The following is a 20,505-nucleotide window of genomic DNA, read 5'->3' as shown; positions in this document are numbered from 1 at the left end:
TTTGTTTAGGATACTATTTAAATTATTCACATTATCTAAGAAAGCAACATATAAGGATCCAGTTTGAGATATGATATTTGCTGGAACTAGATATTTGAAAAATATTTACTTAGAAGCTGTTATATAAAATACTTTGCTAGTGGCCAGAAAAACTTAAAACCAGTTGTATCTCTTTCCCATCTGCATTCACTGCATGAGTGGAGTCTTAGTTCTACCCTTTTTAATCTCTCCACTGCACTTGACAGGGCATGTCACACTTTTTTCTTAAAAACCTTTGTGACGTTAATTTCCTCTAAACAAGTTATAATCTAGCCAGGAAAATACAGGATATAAAAAGCAGTGCAACACAGCAATATTAAGATGTCAAAAGATAAGCTTATGATTAACTGCCAAGTGAATAATGCTGTCCTGACCGTTATTATATATTGAGCACTTACTATGTACAGGCATAGTTCTAAGTGCTTTATATGCTGTAACTCACTTAATCCTCATAACAATCCTGTGAGGTTGGGCTATTATCATTACCACTTTATGGATGAAGAACCTGAGGCTCAGAGAGTTTGGGACTTGCTCCGGGTTATACACGCATTAAGGGATGAAGCTGGGACTTAAAGCCAGGAGATTGCCTTTCTGGTCTGTGCTCATTACCACTCTGCTGTACTGTAAAGACAGTGAGGACTTTAGGATCCCAATAGAGGGAAATATCACTGTGGGCTGCTTCAAGGAAGGCTTCAAAGAGAAGGAAGAATTTTGACAAGATAGAATTTGGATTAACAAAGAGAAGGGAGTAAACTGTGAGGACTGGAATATATCTTGGAGATAGTGAATATCACAAGTTGACTGGAGCAGAGATTTAGAAAGGTGTGTGTACTAATTCAAGGCTTGTGTGTTAAGGTACCTGCTATATACCATGTTAAGAGGTGGCAAAAGATATGCTTTCTGACATTAATGTCAGGTAAGAGAAGTACATATACTTATGAATAGTGTGACACATGATATAATAAATATAAACAAGAAACAAAAATAGAACAGAGTGGGTAGTGGCCAGAGGAACTGGTGAAGGTTAAGGGTCAGAGAGGCATTGTCTAAAGAATGAGTAGACAAGGAGGAGTGCATTTCAGGGATCTAGAAAAGCATGGACAAAGGCACGGAGGCTTGTACAGTGATGTGTGTTTGGGGAACTGCACAAGTTCCATGTTGTTGGGATGTGAAGTGAGGGTACAGGACTGGCAAGAGGATGGAGGTGGGAACCAGATCACAGAGGGCCTAGTGTTCATGCTGAAACTCTTGGACTTCAACTGGTATGCTATGGGGAGTGATTGTAGTGTTTTTAAACAGAAGAAGGCTGCCAGGTTTGTGTTTTAGAAAGGACTCACTGTTGGCAGTATGGAGAATGAATTTTAGGAGAGCAAAACAGAGACAAGGAGATTATTCAGAAAGAAGGCAGGGAAGAATTAGGCCAGATTAGGAGGGCCTTGACTGCCAACTAAGGAATCAATTTATTCAACATTCATTGATCATCCACTCTGTGCGGCACAATGTTAGGTACCGTAGGCTATATTTTCTTCTTTTTTTTTGGCCATGCATGTGGGATATTAGTTCCCCAACCAGGGATCAAACCCGTGCCCCCTGCAGTGGAAGGGCAGAGTCTTAACCACTGGACCACCAGGGGAGTCCCTATATTTTCTTATGTTAATTCTCACAGCAATCCTGTGGGTTCACAGGTGGTATCATAACCATTTTCCAAATAAGGAAGCCAAGACGTTAAGCAGTCTATCTGAGATCACACAGCCAGAAGTGGCGCTTTTGTATGGCAGGAGCCAATGCAAGGACCAGTCTGCTTTGGAAAAGTTTTATTATTATACCCTAATAAACAGGCAGAGAGAGGTCGAGGGGCAGATTGTAAAAATTTCCTCCCCATTTTGCAGTAATTCCAACCTGATTTGAACATTTGACCTCTATATATCTCTTTAGTATTAACAAAAGTATTAACAAAAGTCTTTTTACAAAATAAGCTTGTCCCTCTCTGCAATTATATTGCCTTTTTTTTTCCTTTTCATGTGTCGTGTGTTGTTTGTCCTTAATACATAGTTGAGTAACAATCTCCATGCTTGGCTTTGCCATAAAGCCATATTCCCTTGGCTTTAAAGTGAGTAGTACTTCTTAATTTGGGGGCCCAAGCATCTCATTAAAAGTTGAATAAAAACTATGGACTGTGTTTTTAAAAAAATACACATATATGTATATATTTACACATATGTGCATACACACAAAGTGTTAACACCTAATTTTAGGGGATTCTTGGAACTCTCAGGGTTCAGGAGTTCCCAAGTACTTAGCACATACCAGGCATTGTCTCACTTAATTTTTACCACACCCCTATGAGCTATTTCCATTATGCCCATTTTACAGATGAAAGATTTAGGTTAAATAACATACTCAAGACCACAAAAGGAGTAAGTACCAGTTTTAGTATTTGAACCTGGGTTGATCTGGCTCTAGAGCCAAGCTCTTAGCATTCTCTTATGCTGTCTGTCACTTATAATAGGTGAAGAGGAAAAAAAAAAAGCTTATTTAACTAAAGATTAAAAACTCTGGTCTAGTAACTAGGTAAAAAAAATTCTAGGCTTTGACTTTTCAAAGTGTATTATCAAAAATTGTTAATATGAGTTAATACATCTAGTGAAAACAAAGACTCTCCTTATTTTTTTTGCCATTTCCACCAGTTTCTGTGGTTTTGAAAGGTGCCAGGAAAATAATTCATTTAATAGCTGAGAAGCAAATCAGGAATAGGAAATAAGCAAAATGTATGTGCCTGTTTTGGGTTTATTGTCATTTTTTATCCAGATGCTATATCTTGTGCATTTTCAGGATTTGGAATATTGTCTAGATCCAACGAAGAAGGAACTGCCTCACTTAAGAAACCCTGACATACTTGTGGGTGAAAATGACCTCACAGCCCTCAGCTATCTTCACGAGCCTGCTGTACTCCACAATCTCAGAGTCCGCTTTATTGATTCCAAACTTATTTATACATATTGTGGTGAGTGTGCGTTGCTGTCTGAGTGAGCTGCGAATTCTTTTCTTTAATGGACAGGGCCATGGAAATATTGTGCATGGGGACAATTCTTATTTTCTCCCATGTCCCCAGCTCTTTTTTCTCTACTGACTTCTTATCCTTCTTTCACTAATCATTCTCTGCTGAGACCCAGGTCTGGGATTTCCATTCATTTCCTTCTAAGTCTCTTTGTTTGGTGTACCCAACTCAGCACTCAGCATTTCGTCATTACGCTCCTGTTTTGGAAAGGAATCTTTTCTTCTTAAAAGAATTTATACCTTTTATATCCTTGATATTTGCTCTTTTTCTTCCCTACCTATTAACTGAATATTTCTTTTTCTCAATTTTCATTTTTCTTCCATTTATTTTTTTCTTGCACATATGCTACCTTCTCAGTGAAGCCTTTCCTGTCCGCCCTATCTTTTCTTCTCCTAGGTGTCTATCTTCCTTCTCTGTTTAATTTTCCCCCCTTTTCCTTACTACTGTCTAACCTATGATATATATTTTTCTTACTTATTTTATTGTCTGAATTTCCCTCTAGAATATAAGGTTCATGAGGGCAAAATTTTTTCCTTTTGTTAAAAAAATTTTTATTGAAATATAATTGATGTACAATGTTATATAACTTACAGGTGTACAGTACAGTGATACACTTTTGTTTTGCTTTTTTTGGCTGTGTTGCGTCTTTGTTGCTGCACATGGACTTTCTCCAGTTGCAGCGAACAGGGACTACTCTTTGTTGTGGTGTGCGGGCTTCTCATTGTGGTGGCTTCTCTTCTTGCAGAACACGGACTCGAGGCACGAGGGCTTCAGTAGTTGTGGCCCGTGGGCTCAGTTGTTGTGGCTCACAGGCTCTAGAGCAGGCTCAGTAGTTGTGGCGCATAGGCTTAGTTGCTCCACGGCATGTGGGATCTTCCTGGACCAGGGATGGAACCCATGTCCCCTGCATTCGCAGGTGAATTCTTAACCACTGTGTCACCAGGGAAGTCCCCACAATTTTTAAAGGTTATACTCCATTTAGATTCGTCTTTTTGTTTGTTTACTGTTGTCAATATAGCACTTAGAAATGACTTGAAAGCTAGATGTAGTCAAATATTTGTTGAATGAATGACTTTATTAAGTTAATATATACTTGCTGTAAAAGTTAAGGAAATACCAAAAAAAGTATAAAAAATGAAAAAGAATTACATGTAATTCACCACTGAAAAATAACCAGTATTATGTTGTCTTATATTCTGTGTGTATATGTGAGAGTATAAATAGATATAAAATTGGAATCAGTCTATATATAGTTTTGTGTCATGTTTTCCTGTGACACTTAATATTTTTTATAAACATGATTTGTGGTGGTAGCTCAATAGTCTGTTACATGGATATAATAATATGTATTAAACCACTCTCCCTTTTTAAAAAAAATTTTATTGAAGTATAGTTGATTCACAACGTTGTGTTTAGTTTTTGCTATACAGCAAAGTGACTCAGTTGTACATATATATATTTTTTTTTTTCATCCTTTTCCATTAAGGTTTACCACAGGATATTGAATATAGTTCCCTGTGCTATACATAAACCACTCTCCCTTTATTATATACTTTGTTTCCACTTTTCACTGTTATGAATAACATTATGATAAACATCTTTATTTAAAAAAAACCTTTATGTGAATCTATGATTATTTCATTTGGATAAATTTCTAGAAGTGGAATTTTTGGTTTAAATATTACAAAAATATTTAAAGTCCTTTCAACATTGCCACAGTTTTTATTATTTTAAATCACCTAGTCTAGTTTGTAAATGGTGTTTTAGTTAGGACTAGGTATAATGTGTTCAGAGGCAAAGGCTATGATATATTTTGACCCTTAACAATTTGTTAGTTCAGTATTAACTGAAATCGAATTAGTATTAACTATGATTCTCACTTTACCAAGTTTGATATGCCCATGAGGATATTATTGACTTCTTCTTTTGCTTTTTTTTACCTTTCTCCCCAGGTATAGTCCTAGTAGCTATAAATCCTTATGAACAGCTGCCTATTTATGGAGAAGATATTATTAATGCATATAGTGGTCAGAACATGGGTGATATGGATCCACATATCTTTGCAGTAGCTGAGGAAGCTTACAAGCAAATGGCCAGGTTGGTGGAAGCTCTATTTATTATTTCATGACTTTTATTAGATGTGATAATTTCTTCTTTGCTGAGTCACAGATATTTTAAAATACAGTGAATAACAACTAGTAAATTATTAATTAAACAGCCTTGATTGATCTGTCTCAGATGGCCTGCATTTTTTTGGGGGGGCCGTGCCGTGTGGCATGTGGGATCTTAGTTCCCTGACCAGGGATCTAACCCACGCCCCTTGCAGTGGAGGTGTGGAGTCTTAACCACTGGACTGCCAGGGAAGTCCCTGGCCTGCATTATTATTAAAATAGCCTAACATTTGTAAAAGGACATATAGTTTTTAAAAACTACCTTTGGAATCTCATTGTAATTCTGTGACCATGCAAGGACAGATGTTATGTTTTACAGATGAGTGGATCAAGGTTTGTAGGTATTAAGTGACTTGCCCAATGTCATTCAGCTAGTGAGTGGCAGACCAGAACTAAAAGGCCTAAGTGCTGAAAGAAATCTGTCTGTATCTGGTAGAATTAAATCTCAAGGAAAGTGTGAATTTTAAGGTTAGCAGATGCTGGGGCATCAGTGATCCTGAACAGCATCAGGGAAATGTCTTTGATGTTAATCGGGGAACCCTATTATTTTGAGAGTGGAGAATGGGAGAAAAAAAGCTATTTTCAAGACTAGATTATACTCTTGATAATATAATGTAATGTAAAACTATGCATGCATAGAAAAATAGTCTGACAGGTGAGAAATGGTATCCTAGTGGTGGTTTTTTGTTTTTTTGGTTTTTTTTTTGGGGCCTCTCACTGTTGTGACCTCTCCCGTTGCGGAGCACAGCCTCCGGACGCGCAGGCTCAGCGGCCATGGCTCACGGGCCTAGCCGCTCCGCGACATGTGGGATCTTCCCGGACCGGGGCACGAACCCATGTCCTCTGCATCGGCAGGCGGACTCTCAACCACTGCGCCACCAGGGAAGCCTCTAGTGTTGTTTTAATTTACCTTTCTCTAAGTAGGAAAGACTTTGCACTTTTTACACGCATACACATGCACATACCTATTTGTATATTTAATATATATATTAAAAACCATAAGTTCACACTGATACCTCCAAATCCAGTTCAACACCACAATTTTTATTCTTGATTTCTTTTTCCTTCTTTTAACTTTTTTTTTGACCTTGAAAACCCTGGCTCTCATTATCTATTGTATATTTACTTGTTTGCTCAATCCTGGAATACTCTTTGTATCAGAAATGCTAACCCATACCCCTGTGTAAAGCAAATTTACCACTCAAGTACATTTGCGTCCAATTTATTTTGTCTTTAGCCTTATGTAATATAAAGTGCCAGTTTCCAAAGTTACTTAGGTTGGTTCCTTTCTTCCCCACCACTTTATTAATTTATTCAACCACTCTCCCATATATTATCACTTAGATTGTTTTCAATATTTTGCAATTGCAAACAGTGCTACAGTAAATAACCTTGTGCACATACATTTTTGTATTTATTTATTGCTCTTCCGAATTGCTTTTAATGAAGCTATGGCAGCAAAATATACAACGTGACCCAGATACACAGTGGAGCAAAGGCCTAGATAATGAGATGGTTTTGTTCACATCTTGGGGAAGAGGGTGATATGTATGTCTTTATGAACACTATTTAAAAAATATAAACTGCGCACAACATTCTCCAGGAGCTAGAGCTCAAGAGAACCCGTGGGGGGTCCATCTTCCACTGGGACATCAGAGGCAATCTCAGGGGTGGGGACGGTGGTGGTGGGGGAGGTAGGGAGTTTCTTCAGAGCCGGAAGAGGCTGCAGCAGTCCCCATCTCTGCTGGGAATGTCGGGCAATGGCAAGCAGCAATGAGGTAACAGAGTGGGTAGCAGCAGTGTTGGGCAGTTCTTCAATATCTTGATCACAAATATTTGGTACAGCCCAGTTGGTGATATTGCCAGGGGGCCAGAGAGGTGGAGGGAGACTTCTTGTCCACAGGGGCAGAGAGTGCACCTCTCTGCTTGAAGAGGGACATGAGGAGTGATGGGGAGCAAAGGGAGATGGAGCAAGGGACTCTCACGTTCTTGGCGACCTCAACTGGACCACAGCCACAGCGCCATGATTAGGTTAACCCCAACCACTTTCAGGAGGGGCGTGCAGAACCTGATCACTGACAGGCTTTGGAAGTTTAGGTTCATATCTGTTTCAGAGCTTTTCTCTACCAACTTGGCATCACAGGAATTCTTGAGCTGGGGTAGAAGGTCTTGTTGAACGTGTCTTCATGCCCAAAATTGGTGCTTTTGCTCCAAGCCAGGACCCAGTTGCTCTTGGAACCTGTGACCCCCATGTCTAGCACAGTGCTGTTTGAGCTGAGCATCATGGCCTGGTGACTTGCAACACAATGTTTTGAAAATCAAAATCGGTGTATAAGCAGATGGAGGTGTTGCTGGATTTGGGGCCTCTCAGCTAGTACACAGCAGGGTTGGGGTTCTGGATATTTGGCTTCACAGTGTACACGGTCTTGTCCCCAAAGGCTAATTTGCCTGCATTGGGTTACACAGTGTTCAGTACTATTGCAGTAACGTTGACTGGCCTTTAAGAAGACAGGTTGAGGATGGAGCACATTTTTGTATTTTTAGAGGTGTAGCTTCAGGTAAGTTACTAAAAGTGGTGTTGGTAGGTCAAAAGGTAGGTGTAAATATACTGCCAAATTCCCTCTGGCAGAGTTGTTCTGGTTTTCATTCCTGCCAAAAATGTTCAAGAGTGCCTATTTCCCCATAGCTTTATCAACAGAATGTATAATCTTTGTTTTTAATTCTTGCCAATTTAATGGTATCTCAATGTTGTTTTCATCTGCATTTCTTTAAATATGAGTAAGTTCAAACATCTTTTCATATGTTTAAGAGCAGTTCACTTTTTTTCTGTTTGTTTCTTTGTTTATGGGCTGAATTGTCCATTCACGTCTTTTTCCACTTTTCTGTTGTGTTTTTGTTTCTTTGATCCTCAATTTTAAGAGTTAAAAGAATATATATATTAGGTATATTAGCCCTTAACCTGTGTTATATACTGCAAATACTTCCCCCCAGTTTGATTTTGTTTATGGTCCTTTTCCATACAAATGTATTAATCTTTTTTTTTTATTGCTGTGGATTTTGAGTCATTGCTAGAAAACCTTTCCCTACACCAAGGTAAAAGAGAATTTAATCTTTTCTTCTAGTCCTTGTATTGTTTTATAATTTACCTTTGGATCACTGATCCCATTGAAGTTTATACTTTTGAATTATGAGAGATATGGATCTAAATTTATCTTTTTTCTAAATGGCTACCCAGTTATCTTAGCATCACTTATTAAGAGGCCCATCTTTGCCCCAGTTATTTGAGATGCCACCTAAAATTCATCATATCCTAAATCTTCTTTTGTTCTTGGGTCAATTTCTTGGCTCTGTTCTTTCCACTTTCTTTATTCATGTCCAAGTACCACACTGCTTTGATTATAGTGGCTTTATAGTATGTCTCAGTGTCTGATACCATTAAACCCCCTCATAGTTTGTCTTTTTCATTATTTTCCTGGCTATCCTTAGATGTTTGTTTTTACATACATAAGTTGATGACATTGTCCAACTCCATAAAGAAGCTGTCTTTTGAGTAATAACATGAAGGAAAGGAGAAAGCAAGCTGTTCAGGTATCTGGGGGAAGAATATTCCAGACAAAGAGATTAGCAATTGCAGGGACCATACAAAGCCTTGAGGACTATTATAGCAAATTTGACTTTTTCTCTAAGTGTGGGTTTTGAGCAGAGGAATGGCATGATCTGGCAGCTGTGTTAAAAATTGATGATAGACAGCTCGGTGCTTTGTGACCGCCTGGAGGGGTGGGATGGGGAGGGTGGGAGGGAGGGAGATGCATGAGGGAGGGGATGTGGGAACAGATGTATATGTATGACTGATTCACTTTGTTATAAAGCAGAAACTAATAAAAAAAAAAAATTGATGATAGATACCAAAAATGTATATCCTGAATCTAATCATGAGGAAACTCAGAAAAACTGAAAATGAGATGCATACTACAAAATAACTCTATATATTCTTCAGAATTAGCAAGGTCAAAAAAGTCAAAGAAAGACTGAGGAACTATTCCTGATTAAAGGAGATAGAGGAAACATGCCAATTAAATGCGGTGAATATTTGGAATTGAATCCTTGATGATGGGGGAGAGAAGGTAACTTTGTAGGGGGCATTGCTGGATGATTGAAAAAAATTGGAATATAGACTGTGGATTAAACAATACTGTTATATCAACATTACATTTTCTGATTTTGATCACGATCAATATGAAAGAGCAATGTCACTGTTCTTAGGAAATATACTTTAAAATACATAGGAGTCATCATGTCTATAACCTATTCCCAAATGTTTCAGAAAATATCAGAATAAGAGAAACAGAGACATTTATGAAACAAATGAGCAAAACCTAAACAATTGGTGAATCTGAATAAAGCATATACAGGAGTTCATTTTACTATTTTTGCAATTTTCTGTGAGTTTGAAATCATATCAAAAGTAAAGTTAGGAAAAAAAAAAACCCAAACCAAAGAACAGAATGTAATGGTGACAATGGTCGAATCCACGAGACTAGTCAGGAGGATTTTGCATTGATCCAAGCAAGAGCTAATAATCTAATTAAGGAGAATATAATTGGAGATGGTAAGAAGTGGATGGATTCTGGATAAATTTTTAAGGTAGAATGTACCAAGGCTTGCTTATGTGGGGGTATGAGAGAAAAAGAGAAGTCAGGGATGGCAGCAAAGTATTTGATCTGAGCACCTAAAATGCTGGAGTTGCTGTTTACTGAGATGGAGAGATTGCAGGCAGAGCAGGTTGTGCATGTGGGGTGGGAGGGTGGGAGGAGGAAGGGGGTGCAGTTCTGTTTTAGATCTTTAAGGTCGAAATGGCATTTTCAACATCTATCCTCAAAGCAAAGCTGACACGAGTGATTCTTCCCCAGTAGATACATGTCCAGTGACAGTAGCATAATCAGGATCCTTGACTCATGACTTCTTTCCCCTTACAGAGAAAAGCACCCCTTCATAGACTAGCCTCTTAATTTTAACAGTCCCATTGGCTTACAGAGGAGAAAAAGTCAGTGGGCTGCTGTATCTTCTTTTTTTTTTTTTTATTTTTTGCAGTACGTGGGCCTCTCTGTTGTGGCCTCTCCCGTTGCGGAGCACAGGCTCCGGACGCTCAGGCTCAGCGGCCATGGCTCACGGGCCCAGCCGCTCCACGGCATGTGGGATCTTCCCGGACCGGGGCACGAACCTGTGTCCCCTGCGTCAGCAGGCGGACTCTCAACCACTGCGCCACCAGGGAAGCCCTCTTATATTTTTGTTTCACCATTTTTGCCTCACTTTTTTTTTTTTTTTTTTGCAGTACACGGGCCTCTCACTGTTGTGGCCTCTCCCATTTTGCGGAGCACAGGCTCCGGAAACGCAGGCTCAGCGGCCATGGCTCACGGGCCTAGCCGCTCCGCAGCATGTGGGATCTTCCCGGACCGGGACACGAACCCATGTCCCCTGCATGACTCTCAACCACTGCGCCGCCAGGGAAGCCCATGCCTCACATTCTTGCCAGTCTTTTCTCATGCTGAAACTCATTGCAGTCTGATAACTAAATCACAATATTATATTCCTTAAAGCATCAGGGTTTTTTTTGTTTGTTTGCTTCTTTTTGTTTCCTTAAAACCAAGTAATATTGATTGCTTTGATTTGGTATTTTTTTCCTCCCTTGTTAATGGTAGAGCAAATAAATTTGATCGATTAAGTTTCATTTATGAGTTTTCTTGAAATAAATTAGAGAGTTATATTCATAACCTTAGTGTAATGGAAAAGATATCTATACTAGTCACAGCTCCATCAATAAATAACTATATAAGCTTAAATCTTCTGGTCTCCCAGGGCCTCAGTTTTATCACCTATAAAATAGAACACTTGCACTAGATGGTCTAGCTTTACATTTAAGGCATTCTGTTGTACACACTTGTTACCTTTCAGTTTCATGGGCACTAATGCATAAGTCTTTTACTCTTTCTAGTGGAGGGCAGGCTATGATAAGGAGCTTGTAGCAAAGCAGAAGGAGCATAGTATAGACTTTTCTTCTGGAAACCAGGAGATGTGGGGTATAACAACCCAACTCTACTCTAAACTTGGATAAGCCATCTGACCTCTCTGTGTTATTGTTTCCCCCAATGAAGAAAAGATAATATTTATCATGCTTACTTCAGAGGTGAAAATTACGTTAGATGATAAACATAAAAAGCACTTTGAAAAACACTGTTTAAATATAAGCTGTTACTGTCATCATGGTCTTCATCATCATGGAGTCTCATGTCTGCATTCTCTTTCTGTTCATTTTAGCCTCTCATCGGGTTTTATTCTTCCTGACTCTCTTGCTAGGCCTTTCCTTAGGATGGCCCCTCTTGCATTTGTTTAGGCAGACTCTGAATGCTTCACTCTTCTAAGGTCTATTGGCCAAGTGGATGCTGGCTGTTATAGATTATAAAATCTCTCCTGTTGCCAATTGTGACTCACCTGCCATGTGGTACCAAGTATTCCTACTTAGGCAAGCAGACATGCTACCTGATAAGGAATTTTATGTATGATATATAAATGTGAATTAACTTCTATTAGTTAGCAGCTACCATGTTTAGAGGTATACTATGTGCCAAGCATGATGTCAGGCATGTTACCTCTAATCTTCATTACACCCCTGGGAGCAGACATCATCACCCCTGCTTTACAAATGAGGAGACCAAGGAAAGTAACTTTCAGACTATCATGCTAATAAATAGTATCTGGGAGCTGAGATATGAATCAAGCTCTGAGGCTACAGAGCCTTTCTTCTTTGTTGTTTAATTTTCTTACTTCCAACTATATGACCCTATTCTAACACAATATTTTCACAATATTAATCTATTCCCTCAGATTAACTAACATTGCATACTTTTATTTCTGTACCTTTTATTCAGCCTAGAATATCCTTCTCCATGCTCCATTATCTGCCTGGTTTCTATTTATTCTTCATGATCCCACTCAAGTTTTACTTTGAGACCACCTCAGTTCCTGATAAATGATTCCTCTTCAGAATTCTTTACTATATGAATTTGGGACTTACTGAGAACTATCTACCCAATAAGTTTGTAGTAGGAATAAAGTACAGTAAGTATATGAGTCTATAAAAGTTACAAACAAATAAAATTGGCTATTTCTGAGAGAAAGACAAATACCATATGATATCACTTATATGTGGAATCTAAAATATGACACAAATGAACTTATCTATGAAACAGAAACAGAATCATAAACATAGAGAACAGACTGGTGGTTGCCAAGGGGGAGGGGGTTGGGGGAGGGAGTGAGTGGGAGGTTGAGGTTAGCAGCTGTAAGCTTTTACATATAGGACAGATAAACAACAGGGTCTTACTGTATAGCACAGGACACTATATTCAGTACCCTATGATAAACCATAATGGAAAAGAATATTAAAAAAAGAATATGTATAACTGGAAAAAATTGGCTATTTTTGTTATGGAATCTTTATATTAATTTCATAGGCTCTATACTGATGGAACAGAAAAGTCAGATTGACATGAGAAGATCTGATAGTCATGTGACAGACTTCTCAGCAGGAATTTGGTGTATCTCCAGGAAACGCTTATTTTCATTTCCTGAATAATCTCTCTGCCTCTCTAGCGCAGCTTTCATCAGTGTGCCAGCCCAGTCTTATGGTAAATATTTATACTTAAAAACTAATACTACACATTGTCTTGTGAACTCATTGTCTAGTATCCACTTTAGAGTGTAAATCTTCTTGGGATTGATCAAGAGCAGAAATCTTGGAGAAACAGAGCTGAGCAGCTTGAGGTTTGACAAGTGATAAAAATGTAGAAAAACTTAGCACCTCTCTAACAAGAGAAATAAGGATTAGAGTCTCAAGTGACAGCCACATCACAGTATATACACAATGTTGGAAGAAAGCATTATATTACACTAACTTAATAATTTTCCTTTTTAGCAAGGGATCAGATAAAGGAGAAGCAATTAGACTGAGTGCCTGCAAGAAAATAAAACTCTAGATTTTGTTTCATGAGAACATGTTCACTTATAAGCTAAAAATTAGACCTAGGTGCTTGTGCACTTAACCAAGGTACATGGCAACACCCAGTGGATGGTTATGAGAGAGTCAACATTGAGGTGTGTGGATATAATAAAGTGAGTCCTGCATGAGTCAGGTCTGAGGCTGGCATTACTTAGTTTCCTCATTAACAACCTGGATGTGAATAGAAAGTATGCTCATTAAGTGTGCAGAGGACAAGATGATGGTCTTGGAAAATATGAGCACCATAACCTAGAGAGATTACATTTTTAAAGGGTAAAGTTCAGAAGGAAAATGTATAAAATAATATAACTGATATGAAATGAATCTTACTAGATATAATCTAAGGAAAGCCTGGACAAACCAAATAGATATATAGATAGAAGGAATATAGACTCAAGTGTAACATCTCTCTCTTTCATCAACCCAGAGTAGATAGTCTATCCTTGAATAATTTATTTCCTGGGGTTTCAGGTACCTCTCCATAGTTTAATTCCTATTGCATTTTCCCCATACAACCTAGTTTTCTCCTAATTATCGTATGTGGAGTCAATTCAGGCATCACCTTCTCTAGAAAGCATTTCCTGACAGCTCTTCCTCACATCTTCCACTAGTTCTATACCCCTTCTCCATGCTTTCATAATATCCTGGATAGACCTCTTTTCTTGTAATTACTCCACTGTATTTAAACTGCACTTTTCAGTCTCTCTCAATAGGCTATGACCCTAGAGTCTTTTATCTTCATAAAGTGTTTGGCACATTGTGGCTACTTATTACATATTTGTTGCATGAATGAATGAAGCAGTATTTTTAGGTAGTGGCTTTTTGTTCACATTATAGCCTCTGGAAGCACATTGACTGAAACAGGCCACAAGAGTTCACCTCTGCTTTGGGGCACCCAGTACCCAGGCTATTTAGGATCATTGCAGGGGCCCTTGAGAGGACTGGCCAAGCCAGAAATCATAAATTTTCAGTTCCTGCATCCTTAGAATGCTCCAGATTGATCTGTCCTTGATGAAGGGTGGCGAATCTCTGTTCCTTAACTTGGTTTTATCAGGTCCTTGAAGTGATATCTACATCCCAAAAGTAAAAGAAGGTTCTTATAAGGACGAGAAACCTGAAGAATTGTGAATAGTGGCTGACCAGCTAATCAAATTTTCGAAGAATAATAAATTATTATTTACATAGATGTAACAATCTAAAGCTTACAGCTCAAATAAATACAGTAGGGTAGACTCTGATATTCACCTTAAAACCATAAAATATTTTATCCCTGGTGTTTTTATCTATTTTCTCCACATCTCTATTATACTTTTCTTGTTTTTCCCTTTGCATGTCTTTATTATGTATTACCCTTCTCCCTTCTGTGTCTCTAGTTGGCTCCCCACTTCTACCTGTCTCTGCTCTTGTCTCTTTTTGGCATTTCTTCCTGTGGCCACATATAACTGAAAAACGTTTTAAAGACTACTGTACTTACTTTATAAAGATTTCTGTTTCCTGTTCTTAATTTAAAAGCAGGGGGATGGAATTTACATTTTTTCTCTTTGTAGCCCTTTATTGATTTTGGCCATCTCAGATTCAGGGGTCCTACGGAGAAGAAATGTTTGCCCATTTCAAGTACAGCCCTTCAAGCCCATCTAAGCATCTGTAAGCCTGTCCTATTCCAATTGTACTTGAGTTTACCTGGCTTAGACTGCAGGCTATGGCCCATCCAACATGTGAAAAATCAATTCTGGGGTTAGTTTAACTTTTAAGTTATAGTACTTTAGAATTGAGAAAGACTTTAGATGCTATTTAATCTTAAAAATAAGGGAAACTGTGACCCAGAGAGGGCATGCAATTGCTCAAAGTCATGAAATTGGTAAATGACAGATCGAAGACCAGAGCCCGACTCAGAGAAAATTATGTAATGGAAAAGTCGTACTTATTTATATATTGGAATGCTCTACTAGGCTTCAAGAAGAAGGGAAGCCTCTGCCAAAGTCAGGGAAATGTAATAAATAATAAAGTCCCTTAAAAATTGTTGGTCATATGGATCCAGGATTGTAAATCCTGGAAGAGAAAATGTATCTGGTATGTGCTTGACATCAATGTGTATATGTGTGTATTTGTACAAATCTGTGTGATTCATTTGAATAATCCTCAACCTTATCTCCTTTAACAGTTCTCTTCTTCCCCATGGTATAGGAAAGGGCTACTACATAATGAATGCCTCGTTTTTTTTGACGTAACATTTTGTCATAAAGACTTGAACTAGTATTTCAAAGGCAGTACAGTTTAGGATAGCAGTTCCCACTAATAATTCCTTTTCGTCAGACTAGTGGAAGCCTCTTCACCTTGTTTATTATTGGAAGGAATGCTGGGAGAATTTTGTCAAGGTAGCTATCACACAGGGTGTAGTGACAGAACTGATCATGCAGGAATTAGGAAGAGATCATTTTTCTAGTTATATTTTGGAAGGGAATCCAAAGACTGATGATACTGTCCTTGATTAATGTATCAAAGACATCAATTCTGAGAACATTAAAATATTCTAAGTGATGGAAAAAAAGGGACATTGGCCCCACAATGAGAACTGTTTGGGGTTTTTTTGTGTGTTTTTGAGTGATTTATCTTGAAATCAGGCATGTATGAACAGAGGCAGTGGGAATATCCAGTTAAGTCTAGAAGTTCAAATAAAAAGGGAATGAGATAGCATGAGGTTCAAGGATGTTTTATAAAAATGAGGGTTACATGCAAGCTTTTACTATAAGTATTAAACATTCCTTGTGTCACCTAGGTCCTCCTGATTTTCCCCACAGTATGGGAGTCAGAGCATCTGAACAGGCTGCTTACAGGTGCTGGTAGTGTGATGTAAATGTACTTAATGAGGCCTGAGTTGGGTACTCCTATTGTATTTTTCAAAGTTTGTAAAATAATACAGTGACCACCCTTTCTCAACGAAAAAACAACCTTTACCATAGAAAAATCTTTCTACTTTGGAAACTTATTGCAGGTACTTTTGATTCTATCACTTTGGTGTCTCTTAAACCCATCTGCCTCTCTCAGTCATGGCCACCACAGTCTTTGTTCAGACTTTCATACCTTTTCATCTGGACCCCTGCCACCCATATCCACATTGCTGCCAGAGCATTTTTACTAATTAGATTGTTTATTTTCTGTTTAAAACCCTGCAGTAGTACTCCATGACCTTTAGGTAAACTTCAGATTCCTTAACATCTCATGTAAGATCTTTATGATCCATTTCTCGTTAACCTCTGCAACCTTATCTGTCATTACTTCATGTTCTAGTCAAATTAAGTTATCTGATGTTTCCTAATTTCTCATGCATCTGAGCCTTCATTTTTTTTCTTTTTTTTTTTTGCGGTATGCGGACCTCTCACTGTTGTGGCCTCTCCCGTTGCAGAGCACAGGCTCCAGACGCATAGACTCAGCAGCCATGGCTCACGGGCCCAGCCGCTCCACGGCATGTGGGATCTTCCCAGACCGGGGCACGAACCCGTGTCTCCTGCATCAGCAGGCGGACTCTCAACCACTGCGCCACCAGGGAAGCCCTGAGCCTTCATTTATGTTATCTCCTTTCCCTGGAATGTTTCCTTCCTAACTTCCTTTTCCCTTGCTTGCTTTCTCTTACTCATCTTTCTAGACTTTGCTGAGGTATCATCTCCAGGGTGCCTTCCCTGATCACCTCTTCCTCCTCTCAATATCCCATCCCATGTATTATAATCTTTAATTATTAGTTTGTCTTTCCCCTCAGACCCTCAACCACTTGAGGATGCAGATCATGGCTTTTTAAACTTGTATCTCTAGTATTTAGCACAATGTTTGGCACGTAGTAGGTGTTTGCTAAATGTTTGTTGGATAAATACATTTCTTTTAAAAGATAAAAAGATCATCTTCTATAGTGATATAACCTCGTAATCTTGTGGCCTAAAAACCTTTGAACTCATCTTGTCTCTCCATAAATTAAGGGCAAAAATGATACTACCTTTATGTACTTGTTCAGTTAATTTGATAGATTGAAGCTGACTGCTGGTTTCATCTTAGGAGGTGGAAGTTTCTTTCCCAGTCGAAATTGTAGCCGAAGCAGATTTATTCCTAGGCTAGGTTGGTTATTAAAGTTTTATTTACTTATAATCAATACAGATTTACTGAGCGCTTGTGACATGTCAGACTCTGGACTAGTTGCTGGATATTAACGATATGGTGACATAGGTCCTCATCCTCAAAGAAATGATAGTCTTATGAGCAAGTTCCTCACCTAGAGTTTTGAGTCATTGTATGAATGAATTAAAGATGTAATAGTAGATAGTCTTTTTAAAATTAATTAATTAATTAATTTAGCTGCATTGGGTCTTCATTGCTGCACGCAGGCTTTATCTAGTTGCAGGGAGCGGGGGCTACTCTTTGATGCATGGGCTTCTCATTGCGGTGGCTTCTCTTGTTGCAGAGCATGGGCTCTAGGCACGCAGGCTTCAGTAGTTGTGGCTTGTGGGCTGAGTAGTTGTGGTTCACGGGCTCTAGAGAGCAGGCTCAGTAGTTGTGGTGCACGGGCTTCGTTGGTCCGCGGCATGTGGGATCTTCCTGGACCAGGGCTCAAACCCGTGTCCCCTGCATTGGCAGGCGGATTCTTAACCACTGCACCACCAGGGAAGTCCAGTTGGTAGTCTTTGAGTTCTAACATATTTGAATGAATCAGCCAACAAATGAACCATTTCTTCTCTGGTAATGAGGGTACTTTAGTAAGAGCTGGAGTTTGTGGGAGACACTACGGACAGTTAGCTAGTAGATAATTTTTTTTTCAATTAAGTAGTATTTTCTTCTAAATTTGTTTGCTGTAACTCCTGTCTCTTCTAAAGGTGGTTGACAACAGTACTATAATAGACCAAAATAATTCTCTAGGAATAAAGTGTGTTTGAGATATGTACACACAAAAAATTCAGACTATTACAGATTCATCCTTAGATGTGACGCTCTCTAATTTAATGCCTGATATTTCTTCTCCCTCTCTGTTCATTGTTAATTTATAAGTAGTTTTTTCTATTAGGAAATGTCATTCTTAGGTTCCTTCCCACATTTTTGCATGTGTGAACCAGCAGGAACTCACCATGGCTCATTGATGAGAATACAGAGAAAATAATGTTAATCACATTCAAAAGTGAGCAGCACTGTCAGTTACTCTTCTTTGTTTTACAGAGATGAACGAAATCAGTCCATCATTGTAAGTGGAGAGTCTGGGGCAGGAAAAACAGTTTCAGCTAAGTATGCCATGCGATACTTTGCAACTGTAAGTGGTTCCGCCAGTGAAGCCAATGTTGAGGAAAAGGTGTTGGCATCCAACCCCATCATGGAGGTAAGGCAGAGGCAGCCATGGCCTTCTTACTATATTCTCTCATTAAGAAACAGGCTCAAAAAATTGATTGATACAGCACATGTCAGAAAATCTAGGATCTCTCAACCAGTAATAGTAGGAAAATACTTTTCCGGATGTTAGTGAGAGATCTAGGAAAAGTAAAAATTCAGTAAGGTAGACATTTTGAGTAAAGTCTAGCTATAGAGGAATCTACTTTATTCCATAAACCTGGATTTTTTTTTTTTTTTTTTTTTTTTTTTTTTTTGCGGTACGCGGGGCCTCTCACTGTTGTGGCCTCTCCCATTTCCCATTGCGGAGCACAGGCTCCGGACGCGCAGGCTCAGCGGCCATGGCTCACGGGCCCAGCCGCTCCACGGCATGTGGGATCTTCCCGGACCGGGGCACAAACCCGTGTCCCCTGCATCGGCAGGCGGACTCTCAACCACTGCGCCACCAGGGAAGCCCCATAAACCTCCATTTTTAACCTACCATTGGATCGTTGCCTCCAAGTAGCTGGCAATGGCACTTCATTTCCTCAAGTTTCTTTTCTCCCAGTTAATTGACTTGTATCTATTGCTCCTTATACTGGAAGTATAAATTACTCCTTTTCCCACAATCCTGAGCTTATTTAAGCTCTTTCTAAGATACAGGATTCACTATGCTCAAGCATGAATGAGTTTCATTATTCCTTTGCCCACATTTCGTTTTCTGTACTCAGTCCAACCTGTTTAGCCATAAGTTTTTACATTTTTCCAGATATGAACTATAAACTTAAATCATAATCTTGAAAGCATTTTTCTGCTTGTTTCTGTCAAGCATATCACACAACTTTAGTTTAGAAAAAGAAATTCAATAATATAAATTCTTGGAAAAGGAAGATCTATGAAAGGATATCCTTTCAAAAGTGGACTACGTATACAAAGTAGACATGCTCATGCCAAAGAAAACAGACCTTTTTGTGTGAGAATTTGAGTATTTTAGGATTTGTAATTAGAGAATTATTTGTGTATTAATATGATTTTAGGAAAGTTACATTTTTGTAAGTATTCCCATTAAATGGAGAAAATAAGTCTCAATAAATGGAGAGAAATTACTTTGGACATGCAGAAACAAACCTTTCTTAATAAAAACCCAAGTCAGCATTCTTTATTCCTGTTTTTTTTCCTTTGTCAAGCCTTACATGTCACCCAAACACAGATGGCGTTTTAGAACTGGCTTGGTGCACCTGTGGTGCAAGTGGTTTTCGCACTGATCAGTCCAGAGGTAATTGTGCCTGGTGTGCAGTGCTGTGTGTGACACTTCAGAATAGTATGCTGTGACCCCTTGCCCACAGGGCTGCCCTCTAGTGCAGCATGACTTCTGTTCTTGGGATTAAGAAAATAAGAGATGCTGGGGAAGTTAAGAGCCTCCTGGGCTGGGTGACCTATGGAAAGAGAACTGGAAATGTTTTCTGAAATAGCACAGACAGGAGAAAACAGATGCTTATGCCAAAAGAGAGTAGTAAAGATTTTAAGCAAATATTAAGATTCTGAAAGAATTTAAACTACAGATATAGTGGTGGATCCCACTTGTGTTAATATTGCGAAAATATAATCTGTATAGCCAGTTTCTGATTTCGGTTCAGAAAACAACAGGGCTTTGCTTTCTACCATTATTTTGACTGTTTTTGATCATAACAACAAATTCTTGGTATTTGGCAGTAGTTTAGGCCATTCTTAGTCCCTAATGTTAGAAGATCCCAGAGTCTTGATTATGAACGTATCAGGAAATCCCATTTCTCCTAGGCCTAGACCATATAATAACATAACTCTGGAATACATCAAGTTGAATG

General features: G+C 38.7%; 1 protein-coding gene across 1 annotated transcript in view; it reads left to right on the top strand.

Annotated features, from left to right (window-relative positions):
- Positions 1–20,505, top strand: part of MYO5A (myosin VA) — a gene marked incomplete at both ends in the record, with an annotated part of 187,086 nt that overhangs the window by 62,880 nt on the left and 103,701 nt on the right. The window contains 3 exons of the mRNA XM_079699077.1: positions 2,872–3,043; positions 5,050–5,194; positions 18,518–18,674. Of these exons, the coding sequence (XP_079555203.1) occupies positions 2,872–3,043; positions 5,050–5,194; positions 18,518–18,674 (474 nt within the window). The remainder of the gene's footprint in view (positions 1–2,871; positions 3,044–5,049; positions 5,195–18,517; positions 18,675–20,505) is intronic.

Source organism: Hyperoodon ampullatus (genome assembly GCF_949752795.1).
Source record: "Hyperoodon ampullatus genome assembly, chromosome: 3".
In the NCBI taxonomy this organism is placed as follows: domain Eukaryota; kingdom Metazoa; phylum Chordata; class Mammalia; order Artiodactyla; family Ziphiidae; genus Hyperoodon; species Hyperoodon ampullatus.
The sequence above is the reverse complement of the archived record's forward strand: the minus strand, read 5'-3'. Positions and strand labels throughout refer to the sequence as shown.